This window comes from Dromaius novaehollandiae, chromosome 4 (assembly GCF_036370855.1).
Source record: "Dromaius novaehollandiae isolate bDroNov1 chromosome 4, bDroNov1.hap1, whole genome shotgun sequence".
NCBI lineage: Eukaryota > Metazoa > Chordata > Aves > Casuariiformes > Dromaiidae > Dromaius > Dromaius novaehollandiae.
This window is the reverse complement of record NC_088101.1, coordinates 40,416,134-40,433,379: the sequence shown is the minus strand read 5'-3', so window position 1 is coordinate 40,433,379 and position 17,246 is coordinate 40,416,134. Positions and strand designations below refer to the sequence as shown.

General features: G+C 39.4%; 2 protein-coding genes across 4 annotated transcripts in view; one reads left to right on the top strand and one right to left on the bottom strand.

Annotated features, from left to right (window-relative positions):
- RNF175 (ring finger protein 175) overlaps positions 1-6,590 on the top strand; it is a 17,813-nt gene extending 11,223 nt beyond the window's left edge. The window contains exons 4-7 of the mRNA XM_064510860.1: positions 2,145-2,299; positions 3,136-3,243; positions 4,898-5,018; positions 5,618-6,590. Coding sequence (XP_064366930.1) covers positions 2,145-2,299; positions 3,136-3,243; positions 4,898-5,018; positions 5,618-5,896 — 663 coding nt within the window. The 3' untranslated portion in view covers positions 5,897-6,590. The remainder of the gene's footprint in view (positions 1-2,144; positions 2,300-3,135; positions 3,244-4,897; positions 5,019-5,617) is intronic.
- Positions 1,558-17,246, bottom strand: TLR2 (toll like receptor 2). 3 transcript variants are annotated; one of them, XR_010388984.1, is made up of 6 exons: positions 17,098-17,246; positions 14,978-15,030; positions 8,806-8,875; positions 5,732-5,799; positions 4,574-4,650; positions 1,558-3,582 (listed from the first exon to the last, which is right to left on the bottom strand). XR_010388984.1 is itself a non-coding variant. In XM_026104964.2 (3 exons), exon 3 carries the CDS (start codon positions 12,902-12,904, stop codon positions 10,553-10,555), a length of 2,352 nt encoding a protein of 783 aa, XP_025960749.2. In that variant the 5' UTR covers positions 12,905-12,912; positions 14,978-15,030; positions 17,098-17,215; the 3' UTR covers positions 10,033-10,552. The 3 variants fall into 3 exon arrangements, 2 of the variants coding, with proteins under 2 accessions (XP_025960749.2, XP_025960750.2); XM_026104964.2 differs by lacking the exons at positions 1,558-3,582; positions 4,574-4,650; positions 5,732-5,799; positions 8,806-8,875 and adding an exon at positions 10,033-12,912 and having other exon boundaries at positions 17,098-17,215; XM_026104965.2 differs by lacking the exons at positions 1,558-3,582; positions 4,574-4,650; positions 5,732-5,799; positions 8,806-8,875; positions 17,098-17,246 and adding exons at positions 10,033-12,912; positions 16,670-16,916.

Sequence of the window (17,246 nt, the reverse complement as noted above, 5' to 3'; positions counted from 1 at the left end):
GCATTTTTATTCACGCAGATTAGGGAGAATGCTGAGTGAGGCAGAGTACAGATGCACATTTTTCAATTGATGCTTGTATGACCTGTTTAATCTGCATAATTAGAAAATGGGAAAGTTGTCTATGACGCTGATGCTGACTTCACTTCTAGGTCTTTTTGAGCTCATTTAAAGTACGGTAATGAGAAAAACATTTTACCTTTGGGCAGCAATCTGATTTGTCAGGAAATTCCTCTTGCTATGATGGGTGGATGAGGAAAATTTGGAATAATATGACCCAGATGTTAAAGCTTCCATTTAGCAGCAATGCAGATGTGTTATTTTATGCAATTGTCCAGATGGTGACCTTCCAGTATTAATAATAAATCAATAATACTGGGCTGTTCATCTCTATGACTAGATGCATATCTTTGTCCTCATTTACATGTCAAAATATTCATACATTTCATGTAGAGGCTATTAGAATTAAAATTAACAGTCTGACAGACTTAAAAATCAGTAAGGTATTTTTAGCCAGTTACTGCAAATAATATACACCAATCAATCTGTTTGTAGAATTCCCCAAGAGAAGGTTGTGATACCATTTTAAAATTAATTAGGGCTTCATTTTGCAGTTTGCATTGTAACAAAGCTCAGTTACAGATTTGTATTAGAAAGTAGCTACCTTACTGAAGACAAATACCCATCCAGTGGCTCTACCTCTTAAATTTAGACTCTACTTTCAGCCTACTAAAAAACAAAAACAACCCCCCCACATACACACACAAACTATGTAAGTATAGTGGAAAGGGATCATGTTGGACAGTAGGAAGGCAGGCAACAGGGAGACTGTGGCAGCCTCCGGTAAGGTCGCCCTTACAGCCGGGAGTGAAGGGTGAAGAATGTGTGCCAATGATGTGATCTAATGATGGTGTGTGCCTATCTTTAACACGTGCTTCTTTCTTTTAATTTGTTCAAACTTATATTGTGAAATATCAGTTTTCACAACAGTTGTGTGCGTTCTGACTTTTTAGAGGCTTTTTGTTTTTGTTTTTTCCAGCAGTTATGTTGTTTTCATAGGCGAAGATGAAGAATCCAGTCCTGCTTCAATTGAAATCTATGGCAAAATTCTCATAGGCTTCACTGGAAATAATAGTCATTCCTTCAGAATTTTATTTTGGGGTTTAGAAAATAGATTCATCTTCCACAGAAATAACTTCTTCATCGAGATAGATTATTGTTTTCATTTGTTTAAAAAAAAATCCCTGAAAAATATTGGTAAACTATAAATCCATCTCCCCTCAGACCTTTTTTTCTTCATTTTTAGTAGCCTTATTGCAAAGACATAGGCACTAACTATATAAATGCATGCTAAAGTCATTCTTGCTTTATCTTAGTCACCGTCAGGTTTCTACAGTCCCAAATCCATGGTTTATTAATGTGAGTCATGGACAGAACTGACATTATAGGACTTTTGACTATTCAGTGGATTTCAAATGTTTGCTTATTGCAAAAGATGTGAAATAGAATATTTCATTACTATAGGCAGACTGAAAGGGAGACTTGAGGAAATATACATCATTAAGTTTGATATCGTTTAATTTACAAAAAAGATTTAAAAGTTTAAGCAACAGCATTTCATTGTGCTGCAGAAAGGATTTTTAAGAAAACTTTCAGTAGTATGGTCGTGTAACTGAGCTCAGTCCCAAATTAAAGCAGCCAAATGTTATGCCTTTCTCTGAAGGTTGGTTAGAGCAGCTCTAAGGCTTATAGGCCAAAATGCCTCTGCTGATTTCAGAGAAGTTGCTGTGCAAGTTTTATCACTGCAGTCGTCTCCATATGTAACTTGATTTAGAAAGCAAACCTGAATGGTTGATTCAGTAGAATTACATCAATAGACAGTTTAGCTTTTGAGGATAGGATATGTGAGTCTGATGAGCTGTATCTCAGTGTTATAACCAGTTTCCTAGAACTGGGATTACTCACTATTTACCGGGTGTAAGACAGACTGAAATCATTATTCTAAGACCAAAGGCCCTACTGTGTCTGATGCTGTACAAGTAACATTTTTTGAACAAGTTTTACAGTTTGGCAATCAAAAGTAATCATGCAAAATGGAATTCTAGGATGTCATTACTTTGAAATGGCTGTCTCAATTTTGCCAACAGCTAGTCACGCTGCTTCAGATGTGGGTTGTTCCTCTTTATTTCACCATCAAACTCTACTGGTGGAGATTTCTGTCCATGTGGGGAATGTTCTCGGTTATTACCAGTTACATCATTTTCAGAGCAACCCGCAAGCCTCTCTCAGGAAGAACACCACGGTATGTCCTTTTTGTTGGTTTTGGTTTGGTTTGGTTCCTTAAAGAAAACCTGGAGGTGGAGAAGGGCAAATAAGAATACCCCTTTAACAAAATTTATCAGATTACAAAAAGGGCCAGCAGCTGAATTTAAAGAAATCTTATTACTGCAGTGAGAATTATAAATACCACTAAACCAGTGTTTATTAAACATGACATGCAAATGAAAAAGAATTAAAATTAAGCTTATTCCATCCATTCTGTCTTATTTTTTCAGTCTGCACACTGTTACCAGTAACAGTCATCCCAGGTGTTCTTGAGGCTGGAAAGGGAATATTTATTGAATAGTCTGAATTTATTTCTTAAAGCTGTCTCTGTTCACCTACAGACCACTATGTTGTTCTTGCTCCAGTCTTCTGAAACTACACTTCTTCACCCTGTGTTCTGAAAGATTATTATTAACAGTTCAGAAATTGCTTCTGCTAACTTTTAAGTATTTTAGGTAAATTTCATCAGTGATCTACTGACTTGAATACATCGAACTTACTTCAGTTGTCTTTTACCTGTTGCCTTGTTCTGGCCTATGTCCCCTTCTCCACAATTCCTGGGTGTTAGTTTTAATTATGTTAGCAAACTGTTCACAGTTAACATTTCTTGTGAAGACTGGAGCAAAATGATACAGAAGTTTAACATTCCACTTTGCTCTGTATTATCCATTTTTTATTCACCTTTAAATAAGGGCAAAATATACAAGTTTAAAACTGCTTTATGCAAATATTTCAGGAGAATCTGTGTGTGTAATTGGCATTTTGTGACACTCTGCAACATACCTAAGGCTTCCTCTTCTCTTATCCACACAGGTTGGTATACAAGTGGTTCCTTCTGATCTATAAATTGAGTTATGCAATTGGAATTGTGGGTTATTTAGCCATAATGTTTACCATGTTTGGATTGAATTTATTCTTTAGGTAGGTATGTTTAGAAGAAAATGAGGTTTGGCTCTGTTATGATTTCCTCTTCTGTAGATTTCTCTTTGCTTGCAATGAAATTGCTCCACTGAAGCTTGATCTCTTCTGCACCCACTTCGACATATAAAATCTGGTTTAGGTTGCGTAGTTATAGGTTCTCTTCTTGATTTTTATTGTTGCATAGTTGGTCTGAAATTTCATGTTTACTAAGTTCACAGCTTGTATTTGTGGTGTGAAGAGAGGAGGAGGAATACCTTAAGCTTCATAGAGTCAGTGTGTTCATTTATTTAATCCCTTAATTTAACTGCTGAATAAATCTTCAATGCTTCATCTACATTCCTAAAGGAGATGATACATACAAAAACTGAAGGTAAAGGATAAAATTAGATAAGCACAGTCTTAACAAAAACACATTACAATTCTTTCTGATAATTATGATTTCCTGCTTTATAAGTCTGTCATGTTGCTAGGGAGTTCTCCTCTTCTTATTTTAACTGTTGCCAAAAGCTATCCAGATGATTCTAGATCTGCCCTCTTAATCCAGCTAGAATTTTTGTCTGAGTAGAATTTGAATTTTTTTTTTTATGTTTGTCCAGGATTTCTGGCTGAGTAGCAGTCCAGTCAGAGCTACTGTGCTGGAACTCTGAGGCACCATACGACCAGAAATTCCAGACATTCCTCAAGAGCATGTAGATCAACTACACAATGCATCTGCTGTAAGTCCAACACTTCTTGGAGGTATTGGAGATACTTACTGAACGTACGTAAATCAGCTATTACTTACGTGTCAGATTTATTGCCTATACATTGTATAGTTGATTCATCCAAAAGTACATCGCTCTTTTGGAAAATTCCTGGCAGAAATTTAACGGCCTTGTGTTACCAATACTATAAGCTTTATTCTATTGAGGTAATTTGTTTAACCAGCTATCTTCCCCCACCAGTGTATTTTAAGAAGGTAATTGCAAAATTTGCCAACTGTGTTTTAAAGGCTGTTACTTTGTGCCCTGTTACAACAGAAATTACAAGCCCTTTTTGATGTCACCTATGAAGCTCCAGTTTGGAGTATTCGGTAGCCAGGTTGCAATCTCCCAAAGCCTGTAACACAGTCTCAGATAAATGACAATAAATAGTAGCATTTTTGTAGGCTCTGCCCTGTATATATATGTATATATATTTATATATACACACGTGTATACACACACATGCACACGTATATATACTGCTTGCTGCACTTTAGCAAATATTTTGCCCCAAGGAACTTGTATTCAGGAAAATAGTGAGCACTTTCAGCTAGAGAAACATAACATTTCTTTAAAAGGGATCTTACCTCTTAAGATCTGGTTGATCTTGTTGCTCCTGCAAAACAATCGTTCTGTATGCTAAGGCTCTTGGCAAAGTCTCTATCTGTAAGAAAATGTCAGCTTGTGTATAACAGAGTTCAGTAGCTGTGGCTCTGAAAGCAGTCCATAGCCTGCTTTCAACATTGCTTGCCTTCAAGCGTGAAAGTGTCTGCTGCAAAAAAATTGAAACTAGACCTCCTTTTGGAAGGAAGCAAGAGCTAACTGGAGTAAAAAATCTTGTTGTTCTTTTATTCTGGCATTTCTGGACAAGAACAGATTCACCCAAGTTTTCTTTTGTGGTTTTATGACAGAATCAAGACTGAAGACTCTATGGATTTTGGTGTGATACTCCTTTTTTATGGACTGTACTATGGAGTGATGGGAAGAGACTTTGCAGAGATTTGTTCTGACTACATGGCTTCCACCATTGGTGTAAGGGCTGGAGATCATCATTTTCAATACTATTTGCAAGGACTGGAAGTGAGCTCTTGAGTCGCTTGTGTTGCTGGGCTCCCAGGTGTATCTTCTGGATACACTTGCAGTAAACTGACCTTGCCTTTCCTTAAAGAAAGCTGTTCTTGTCCCTTAAACTGCTGAACCCTAGTTTTGGGCTTCTAACAAACAGGCTGGTCCCCATATACAAGAGACTATAAAATTCTCCTATTGCCATAGGGAGACATGCTTCTTACTTCCCCAAACTCTGTGAAAGTCCTATCGTCTCTCCCTTTTCATAGTTCTTATCTTCCCTTTCCAAAAAAGGTGACTATCTCAACACAATTATGTTATGATGTGTCTCAGTTACTTAAAATCAAGGACACAATTGTTGACCTTCTTTCATCAACAGTAAGATTGTAACTGTCTCTTGGTAACTCTGTGCATCTTGACACTAGTGAAATAAGATGACTGTAGCCATTTTCATGCTGTCCTTATCTTTGATGTCATTTAAATGGTGTTTGTATATGCTTGACTCTAAGCAAAGATTATTTTGTTATTGTTTGTCCTCTTTTTTCTTATAAACTTGATCTTGACAGTTTTACAATGTCAGTGGCATACCAACAAGAAATTTGTCCAATGACATCTGTGCAGTCTGTGGGCAGAAAATATTTGTGGATGTAAATGAAGAAGGGATCATTGAAAATACCTACCAGCTGTCCTGTAATCATGTATATCCTTTTCATGTAATTATCGAACTGTTGTTTTCTCTTCTTTTCTACTGCATTAAAAATAATAACAGCAATAAATATCAAGAGAAAAGGAACAAAATACAGATTCAGAAACAGCATAGCACAAAAGTCAAAGTAAGAGTATGAAATATATTTCAGTTCTGTGGCACAACCTGAGTCCACACAGCTTTCTGACAGACAGTGTAAAAACAGCCATTACCCTACTATTCCATGCCTAAATCTGCCTTCCAGGTACCTTGTGTTCAGCCTCTCTGGTTGTGCCTGGCAGTATATTAAACCAACCCATGCTAACCCATGCAAGCTGACCCACTGGTCAGGTCTGATAATTTAAGATTCTGCAGAGGGTTCCCTCTGGCTGTTTCTGGGGTGTTATTTGGTGGGTAGTTTTAAGAGCAGATGTAGAACCCTTCTCAAAACATAACATATACCTAGCCTAAAGCCTGGCCCACTGTCTGTTACTGAGGGGTACCAAACAACTAAGCATTTTGCATTTCAGAAACCAAAAGGAAAGGTATAGCATATGCTCTGTAGCATTGTTATTAAGCATTCTCTTCTGCAGTTTGTAAGTGTCCTGACTTCTTGCATGCTAGAAAATAAGGATAGTGGTGGCAGATGGCAGTAGCCATAATCAGTCATTAAAATTATCTGTTGATGATTTGACTAGGCTTGCAGATGTATGCACTGTTCCTTGTTTATATTTGAAAGATTCCTTAAAAATATGCTTGATAACAGGTTTCATGAATTTTGCATTCATGGTTGGTGCATTGTTGGCAAGAAACAGACTTGCCCATACTGCAATGAGAAAGTTGATTTGAAGAGGATATTAAGTAACCCATATCCTTTCCTTAACAAATGTGCTTTTGATTTGGATTTTCTAAACTGTAGCCTGATTACTCGTTAATTCTTGTCTTGATCTGCAGTGGAGGGATGAGATGCCCACATTAAATAAATGTAAAAACAATTAGTATTAGGGACCTATTACATTTAGGGAAGATAACAGTTCTGTTTGATTTTATCTTACCTGAGACCCCAAGCAAGTAAAAAAAATATATATTTTTTTCCCCTTAACTTTAGGACATCTAAAAATCATTTATATAATGAGAGGAACACTTTAAAGAATGTAAATCACAGTTTTAGAAAGATTCCATGAAGTGGCATTTGCTCTTCAATGTATTTACAGGATGGTATAGTCCACTTTCAGAACAAGTGCTGTTTTTTTCTTTCCTCTTACTAGTTGGTAAACTACTTTTTTTTCTTTCAGCTTCTGTAGCAAACAGAAGAATAGTCTGAAATTTGCTGTTCTCTCTGCAGAAACCTGCTTGAGTTGAAGCAAAATTTGGTTTGCTTCTGTAAGTTTTATTTTAACAATATGTCACGGACATGTTAAAGTTTAACCTTACCCCTACAAAAAAGAAATTAAATTAGAAGAGTTGAAAAAAAAGCATTTGAAAACTTTAAGCCTATACTTTTTCTTTGATTCTAGCTAAGAAAAAAAACCAAGATTTACGAAGTGTTAAACTGTATCTCCAGTTTCCTTAACAGCAGATTAGGTGGGAACGCACACATGTATTGTATGGGCAACTTTTGGACTGGCTCCGTTATCTCGTGGCTTGGCAACCAGTTGTTATAGGCATAGTCCAAGGCATTAATTACTCACTGGGTCTTGAATAGGACTCAGATTATTAGTGAGAATGCAAAGTGTTGGATATTTACCTGTGTACAATAATATGCATATTCTGTACTTAATTTTAAAAGACCATAGAAGATAGTAGTTGGTTGAACACTGGTGTGCTAGCCACCCTTTTGTTGAAAAGTGTGTCTTTTTATGTTAATAGCAAGACTATATTACTCATACAGCATGATATTAAAGCATCTTGAATTTTCTCAAAGTGAGAGTTAAAAGAGTTTGCTGCCTTCAGTAGGAAAATTGTGCTAGAAAAAAAAGGACTTCTTTTCTTATTATGTACATCTCTTTAAAAAATAAGGAAAAGAAAGTGCCAATATTTAAACTTTGTTTCATTATTAAATATCTTTGTAGTGCCTAATAGTTGAAATTCTGACTATAGAAAGCTGAACAGCGGATAAGAATTTTAGATCAGATAATGGCTTTGGATACAGAAAATTCTAAAACATGGCATCCAAATAATTTGATCATTTGGTTAATGTAAGGTAATTTTATTCCCAAACTCAGCCCAAACTCCTATAAGGTTATCATTAGCTTCCCTCCCCCCCACACTTCTTTCTAGAACTGCTGTATTATCACTCATACATCTTCCAGTACCCACTTATAAAAAGCTGTAACCAAAGCAATGTGTATGTTGTGCTTAGGCAGATAGACCTGCCTGTGGAGAGAAGGACACCTGAGCTTTTGGCAAAGATTTTGTGTTGCAGTGTCAGTTGGAGGCACATATCTGTTGGTAGAGAGTGTTGTAATGTCCAATTGATTCTTGTGCTGTGAAGGGAGTACAGTGTGCAAAAGATTTCTCTTTTGCTTTTTACTCCCACGTTTTTTCAGGTTTTGAGTTAGCAAGTTATGGCCTGGCTTGATCTTAATCATCACAAACTGATTTTTGTTATGTAAATATTTGCACTGTAATTTTCCTCTTCCAGTTAGAAATGTATATGAGTAGGAAGAGTAGGAGTTGTTGTGACGTTTTTGTGTGATAAATAGACTTTACAGCAGGTGTATTTAATTGTAAATGAAGACAGTGAAGACCTTAGCTTCTAATATTTGACTGCCCCTTTCTTTTTAAAAAGTAAATGTGTGTTCAGAATTGGAGCAGGTATATGCATGCGTCTTCGTGCTCAGAGACTGAATGTTTGACCTCAGTGCTAACCTGGCCACAAAGTGAGGAACTGAAACACAGTTTGTTTATGCAAGAGCATGTAGTTCTGCTTGGAAGTCAGAGAAGCTGGCTTGAAAGGTATTTTTCCCAGCCTAGCTAAAAGTATCTTTTGAACTCAAATTAAATAAAATATTTTAAGAATCTTTACATTGTCAATAGAAGTGAAAAATACAGATTTGCTTTACTTACGCTTTAGTATGTGTGGGAATAAAGCAGAGGATGCATGAAGCCATCTACAGATGAAGGTTAGGTTTACATGCTGTAGAATGGGGAATGGAGCAATAAAAAAAATGTAAGTAAATAAAAGAAATAGCAAAATTTAAATACATAGTAGAAAGGTGGCTTTTTTCCTAGGTCACTTAGAAGAGCTGGCAAAGACAATGATTCCTGTAATGCTTTATACCTGGGTTCATATATGCAGAAATGCACGTAAATAAATCTTTCTCTTTATGTTACACTGTCAGAGTTGCATGATTCTGGGTATAATGAAAGAATATTTGTTCACTCTAGTCTAAATGGCTCGCAAAGGATAAGAGGATTATGATCTCGCTGAAGACTTTGCAGAGAACAACCTCCTAAAAGCAATAGCACTGAAGGCAAAAAGCTATGAGATCAGCAGTTTTGATGTATAAACTCAGTTACAAATATTCAGGTGTATGAACTGAGATTTTGTATACTTTAGATGCTCAAGACTGAAACACAACATTAACAACACCAACTTGGATGTGATCTAATCATAGACTCGGCAAAATGCTCAAGACATTTCCACATGAAAACTTATAAAGTCTGCTACTGTACATGCCTTCATATGTCAGTCTCAAATACACTCTCCCAAAGCCCTAGACTGATCCAGTAGTTTGTTGTCCCTCTGGCCTACTGGATTCAACCTATTAAGGCCATCTAAAATTTCCTATGTCTACAGGACACGTATCTCCTAAGCTACTTGTTTCTTTTTAAAACACATCTGAAGGAAGAGCCTGGTGCTGGTGTCGCCATTTAATCCACTCCAGCAGTTGGAGTCCTTGTCCCAGCTCTCTTCATGAGGAACTGTGGGCCCAGCCAACAGGAAACGCAATGTTGCAAGGTGGGAGACTCTCCAGCACCTCTGGTTTCATGGCCTACATTTACAGAGAGAGCAAAAAGAAGGGAAGCACTGCTTCTGTGCCAGTGAAAAAGCCACTGATTAGAGAGAGGAGAATGGTCATGGATTCAAAGATCGCTTATACATTCATGTCTCCCGCATCCTAGCTGAGTATTCAGAAGCTACATTTAAGCAAGTAAGAAAAGTGTTCAGACTCCACTCCGAAGCATCTGTTCCCATACATGGTACAAAGAAACTAAACACCTGCTGACAGTTTCTGTATTTCCTCAAGAAGGTTGCCTGCCCTAGAACAGATATACAGCAACAGCCAGTACTGCAGTATGAAAGTGCATTTTTATATTAAGCTTTGCATCTGTGATCTTCAGGAGATTTGGACATTTAACGTAAAATGATTGTGAACTACTGCTGAGAATCTGTCCTTAAATCCAGTAACTAGAGGAGCTAGGACTAACTCCTTGCTGCATAAATTGACTTTTATTGCATTTGATTTGAAATGGTTTATACAAAGAATGCAGAAATACCCTTGGCTAAGCAGGCTCTCTCATAAAGCTTTTGTGTGGACAAAGACACATAAAGTACATAACCATATCTCTAAACAACTTCTCATCCTTAGTTTAAAGATTTAAATGAAACAGATTTTGTTAACATTGCTGATTAAAATGTGTAGAGAGTTCCTGCCCACAACTACAAAAATAAAATAATTTCACAGCAAGCAATAGAATTTCCAGTAGTTCAGCTGTCTACTCCAGAGATGCAGAAAGATGATGAGACGTACAGGCAAGGGAAATAAGCCATTAGCAGCTGAACTGCATATTCAGTATTCAATGTCATTGCCTAGGATTTTAGAGCTAATTTCAAATTAAACCAAAATATCTGCTGCTGCTCTTCCTCGAGAGGCCACTCCAGGTAGGTCTTTGTGTTCATTATCTTCCGCAGTTTGCAGAACCTTTTGGGAATCGCTTTGCTCTGAATAGGCTCCAGGAGGATGAGAATCGCTGCATCGTTGTTCTCATCAAAGAGGCGGAAGTGCGAGAAGTCCAGCTCGTATTTGCACCACTCACTCTGCACAAAGTGCTCCGACAGCACAAACAGCGTTTTGTGGCTTTTCTCTATGGAGTCAATGATGTTATCCACAATCCACTTCCCAGGCACAAAGTCCCGTTTATGGAGGCACAGTCGAAAGGGCGGACAGGCCTGCTCCAGCTCCTGCACCATGATGTTTTCCACCCAGTCAGAGTCATTCTCACTGTAGGAGACAAAAGCATCGTAGCACATATCCTTTGGGGGGCCTTGCTTGGGCTTCCGCTTGGCTCGGAGCCATGCCCAGGTCATTCTCACATACCAGATTGCGTGATACTTGTACCCAACGACCACAAGGACGAGGACGACCAGGAACACCAGAGCACAGATTAATGACATGGTGAGGGATCTGTGGCACTCCATCAGTGAGAGATGCACAGCTGCAACCTGCTCCCCTCTCACCGCCAGGGGAGAGTCGCAGATGTAGCTTTCCGGCCACCCCGCTAAGATGTGGGCTATTCCAGCCTGATGATGAATGAAGGAGAGGAATTCACAGGAGCAGATAAAGTTATTGTCACTGGCATCCAGCATCTCCATTTTCTTAAAGGCCTCAAACTCTTCCTTGGAGAAGCTGTTGAGTTTGTTTCTTCTGATTGTCATGGCCACCAAGTTAGGAATGGGCGCAGCATCAGGCAAGGTCTTCAGCTGGTTTTTTGCAATGTACAGCTCTTTGAGAAAAGGGAGTTGCAGCCCAAACTCCTTCAGCTTATTAGCACTGACATCCAAAACTTCAAGAGTCAGAGGAATGCAGGTTGTTAATTTAGGAATTTGAGCGCTAGAGAGATTTAAATGTTTCAGGTTTTCTGGCCATTGACACATGTCTGGAATCTCACCAAAATTATTTTGACTAATATCTAAGAGAATTAGATTTCTCAGGTGAGATAAGCTTTTACCTGTCATTTTTAAGTCACTCAGTGAATTCTGACTTAAATTTAGAATTTGCAGTAAGGGCCAACCACCCTGACAGGCTGAATGCTCCAAACTCTGATCTCCAAGCAAATTCTCACTGAGGTCAAGATATTCTAATGACAAAAGATGCTGTGAAAGTCTGCATGGTACCAGAAAGACCTTGGTATCTTCGACTGTGATTTTGGTAAGAGGAGATACTAGATCTACAACAGCCTTAAGATCTGAAAACAAATAAAATTCTTCAATAGATAATTTCTCTATTGTTACAACTCGAAGAGAACGTGATTGGTTTACGTGAATTTGTGTACTCCAATGACCGGTTCCCAAAAGTCTACAATCTTTCATCTCCACCTCCATTAATTCTGTCATGTCCTCTATAATGCTGATCATCTCAGGCACAGTAGCATCTGTAAACAAAACCTGTTTAAAAGAAATTTTCTTTGCAAAAGAAAAAGACATGAATCTCAATAGTTGCATTTCAGCAGGTATACTGAATGCTATTTTTCTAACTTCCAACCATGTGACAGAGTGCAGAAGATCCTCCACAATCACTGAGAATACATCCACACTTTTTAGGTTGATGATTATATGATGTATCTTCTTAACTGATTTCAAACTTCCTGGCTCATACTGACTGAGATTGCTGCCATCAATCCACAACTCATCAAGAAGTGTAATGCCCTCAAAGTTTCCTTGCCTTATCGTGGAGAACTGTGCATTGCCCAGGTAGAGAGCGCTCAAGTTTCTCAGGTTAGAAAAGAGGGAACTTTCCCCCAGGTCACTGTAGGAATTTCCTTGAATGTTGAGGTGCTGGAGTGAAAAAAGGTGCCCAAACCAGGCAGGAGACAAGCGAGCCAAGCTGTTATTTGATAAGTCCAAGAGCTCTAGTCTTGCAAGGGAGCGAAACGAGTCCTCCTCTATTGAGTTGATTTCATTGGATGGCAGTAGCAGAACTCTCAGGTTCACAGCCTGCTGCAGATCATGTGCTCGGACATGCTTTATCCTGTTGTGAGCCAGGTTTAACCCTGTGATTTTACCCGTGAGCCCTGCGGGAATGAAGTTCAAACCCCTGGAAGAACAGTTGCAAAACTGAGTGGCATCGCATGAAGGACAAACTTGCTTCAAAGCTTGCTCTTCAGAGAGGTTTGCCGTTAAGATGATGTAGATGGCCCACACTTGCCAGGTATGTGTCATCATCGTTTTGCCTAAAATTTGAAATGCAGTCGGAGCAAGTGTAAGATGAATAGTTAGTTTTGAAGAACTTATATTTTGGATATAACCAAAACATAATCCTTAGCAATCTGTCCCATTGAAGGTACTAGGAAAATATTTGTTTTTAAAGCTGTTCAGAGATGAACAAAAAAGACATTGTACAGATATTACCACTTGCTAGGTGCAAAATATATTAAGTTCATTTTTTCCCCCCTGATGTTTCTAATTTTGGAATGAGAAATATGAAATTAATTATCAGCTGCACAGATCTTTTACAGACTCAGCTGAATATCTGAGTAATCAAAACACTATTACTGATTTGGTCCTTTGCCTGTTTAGAAAATAGCCATCTCCCAGGAAACATCTACATCCCTCCCCCCCACCCCATCCTTGGTCGCTTTCCTCTGGACCTGTAAGTTTTATCTTGTATATTCATTCTTTAGTATAGGGAGTCTCCTGTATGCATTCCAAATCCTGGTCCCATCAATAACAGTCTGTGTCTTGTGAGAAATAGTAACTTTCATATTTAATATTCATTTCAAGCATACCTCTACATCTCAACTCTGACAATAGGGAGGAAAAGACTGCATATGTTTCAGTCCCTTTTCTCAGTTTATCTGCCTTTGGCCCTTCTGTCTGTAAATGTGAAAGGAGCAGGAAGATAAATGTTTGCCTGGATGTCTGTATAGGCCATCATTACCAAGCTGTGAGCAGTGACTAGGGCAGTCCAATATTGCTAATGAAACTTAAGCCAGGAAAACTGGCTTGGTAATGCTTGAGCATTGCAACCTACCAACTCTCAGCTCTTCCTTTGTACCGCCACAGCTGCCTCCTCTGCTAGGGGGGTTTCTCCGCTTTGGGTCTCTGGCAGAGAATGGTCCAGTCTCAACCATGAGGGAGAGGGAGAGGCTCTTGGAGCCTCCTGCAGATCAACAGGCTGAACTGGACCACCTTCTTCCAGCCCTGCAGTCTGCTCCTCATCTTCTGGACTGTAATGATTCAAGAGCATCCACACAGTTGTAGATCCTCTGTTTCACTTCTCTTTCCGTACATATTCATGCCTCTCATTATTCTCATTTGACATGGCTTTTTATATTACATAGCTTGTCACAATATCCAGTTCTTCTTCGCTCCAAACAAAGTAACATTAGTTCTACAGTCTCTCTGAGGAGTTAGAAAAACAACTTGGGGAGGACTAGAGAGAGGGCTGGGAGGACTGTTTTCCTTTTAAAACCTTGTTACATACTGAATTGTAACCCTTTCTCATTTATATACAGCTTTCTTTGCAAGGATCAAAGAGCACTTGTAAAGTACGAAAGATAGATAACCTTCCCCAGTGTGTCACAAGATGTGTGGAAGGTAAGTATTTCACTGAAGATGAAAAGAGTGAACTAACCCTGAAGAGGCCAATGAAAACATTCCCAAAGATCGTCATGGGCTCTGTATCTGGTTAATTTGATTAGACTGGCTCTTTGAGGAGCATTTTCTCCTTCAGTCATCCCACTGAAACGCAATGCAGGAGATCTACTGTATTTTGAGTTCATACCCTGATTTGTTTTACAATAGCTGACCCATGCAGACAAGTTCATACTGACAAGTCCTGTCTTGTGTTAGTCTTAATCAGAGCTGCTTTAAATTATTCAAAAGCAGCAGAATTAGCTGTGACTGGGTGCATGGGGAGAGGAAGAAAGGATGTGGATAACTTTTCCATCTTTCCATCCCTTCCCACCTGAAAGAGTACTAGCATTTTGACCTCTTGTGTTATTTTCCTTTAATCTCTGTCTCTTTCTGATGTGGAGCTCTGGGTCTTGATTCCCCTTCCCTGTCTTTAGATGCCCACAGCTGAGCTGGTTACCTGCCATGTCCTCTAAAGTCAGTGGAGAGAAATAACAACTTTTAGGGGCAATTCACATCATCTAATTTAGACACTCATTTTAAGATGTGATGACTCCAAGAGAAATGATGCCATCAGCTTAAAATGGAGCACCATATTTTAGATATCTAGATATTTGCCAAGTGAATCCCACCCAAAGAATTACAGTCTGTAGTCACACTCACCTGCTGTCTGGCTGAGGCTCTTTTAAAGGCCTTCTTTGGTCATGCCAGGTTGGCTGGAAAACACAGTGCTATAGGTCATATGAGCAAAACTATTATTAAGATCAGTTTCACAAGCAACAAATTTAAGTGGAATTTTTAAAATGAAAAGCAAGCCCAAATTACCGTAAAAATACTTACTATTAGAAAAAGAAACAACCAGGCAACCTGGCCCATCAAAATCTTCCTACCGGTTGATTATTTACAGATGAAACACTGGCAGAATAGAAGGGAACTGGCCACGTCCCACATTGGAAATACCAGATGAGCCTAACTACTCTCCACCTTACCATTTTGAAATCAACCAGGGCTGGACTGCAGGATGGATCCCAGTTAGGTATTACAGGGAAGCATTTCTTTGTTGTCACTCGCCTGAGCATCTCCCCCAGTTTTCTTTGCTTGTCTGTAATATGGGGCCCCAGGGAAGTCCCATTTCTACTCTCATTCGTTTTCAGCCATTCTCTTGCCCTTCCCATTCCTGTCTAATAAGGCAGCTTAAGACTCTGAGTTACGGAGTCCTTTTAGTCCCCTGCACACCCATGCACAAATACAGCCCCACCCCACAATATCATCACCCTGCCAAGGAATTGCTTTTCCCCATTGCACTAGGAAGAAAGAAATATTGCCAGATAGAAATTGGAATGCAGTTAATATAAAAAGGGAATTTGCACAGATGCCTTTGTGCTATAGGGGACTGTGATGAGCTAAACTTGCAAATTGTTTCTGGTTTATGGACAAAAGACCCAAGCCTTCAGACATGCTTAGGATTGTCTTTCCTGGCCCAAGCCAGTAGAAGTATTTGAGGGAATATGTACATACTCTTAAAGCATCAACAGGAATAAGATCAATAAATACTCATGGCAACAGCTAAAATAATAAAACATTCAAGTAGTGTGCAAATTGATCCTAGGCTGGGAAACAGTATCAAGCTAAAAGAGGGCTGTTAAGTTTTAACAGTGTTAAACTGTTAAACAGATTCTGCAGTGTGAGAGGTGAAAAGATCAGGCCGTCAATAGACTTGGGAAAGCTGTTACGTTCCACTTAGTTGTGTGTGGGTTACATACATCCTGGGTATCACCCACCAGCATTGCTTTAACAGTATACATCTGAGCCCAGTGCCCTGAGGTCATTGCTTAATGATCTCTTACCTGGGTGGATTCCTAAAACAAAAACAGCCCGTGTTCAAGCCCAGCCTTCCCTGGGCACGTCGTAATAATTTCAGTATACAAATGGAACAGAGCACCTACAAGTCACCCTGCCAAGAGGAAACTGAGCAGAAGAGGCACTGCTTGACCCAACTCATCTTTCATTTTTTCATAAAGCAGTGGCTTTCCTCTCCCCTCCCTTTCCTGGAGCACACTGCTCCCATCAGTATGCCCCAGTGCACTCAAGGAGCCTGCCTTTTGCTGCCTGCCTGCCAGCCAGCTGTGACTGTACCTGCCAGCTCCCTGGCTGCCGGGAGCCAGAAGTGCCTTCCCTGCCCCACATTCCCTGCAGGAGCCAGCCCCCTACCCAGCAGCCTCAAGCACCATGAAAACCCAAAGCAGAGAAGAGATTAGATAGACCCTTCCCAGTACTCCTCCTTCTGCTTGCTGTGGCTTTGCAGCTCCTCTTTCTCTCCTTGTATCTCCAGCCTTCACCTACCTGCAAACTCACCTCTGTGCAGAAAAGACTCCCTGGGACTGTAGCTCAAGTTCTGGTGTTAGCATGATGGATTTTTCCTGTTTCATCCTTGAACTCGGTCTTTGCAATCACTCCTAACTCAGCTTGCTCTCTCATTACTGTTTCTTTTTTGCGTCATGTCTCTGCCTTGGCTACAGAAGCAGGGAAATTCCCACCTAGGAGATCCGACTGGCATAAGATCAGTAAGACTATCAATCTTCTTAAACGTGTGAACCCATAAAAGTCTGGGTCTTTGCTAAGGGCATACTCTACAAAAGCCAAGGCTTCTCCTGCCTCTGTCTGACACTCTCTTCAAAATGACCAGCAAGATACTTTTCCCTTCTTACCTCTAGGCGCTCAGCATCCTGGTTACTTTTATCAGTTGCTCAGTGTTTGCTACCAGTAATTCATTCAACACTTACCTGGAGTTCAGACTTGATCAGCTCTTGAGCAATCCTTATCTGAGAGAGTGAATAAAAAATCCTTTCGTAGCAGACTTTGGACTAACACGAGAGATGTCACTACAACATGAAAGTAAAACCAAGAACTGAAAGTGGAGTTTGCAGGCTAC

Excerpts from the sequence above, each read along its gene's own strand:
- TLR2 (XM_026104964.2), bottom strand. The coding sequence starts at position 12,904 with ATGATGACACATACCTGGCAAGTGTGGGCCATCTACATCATCTTAACG.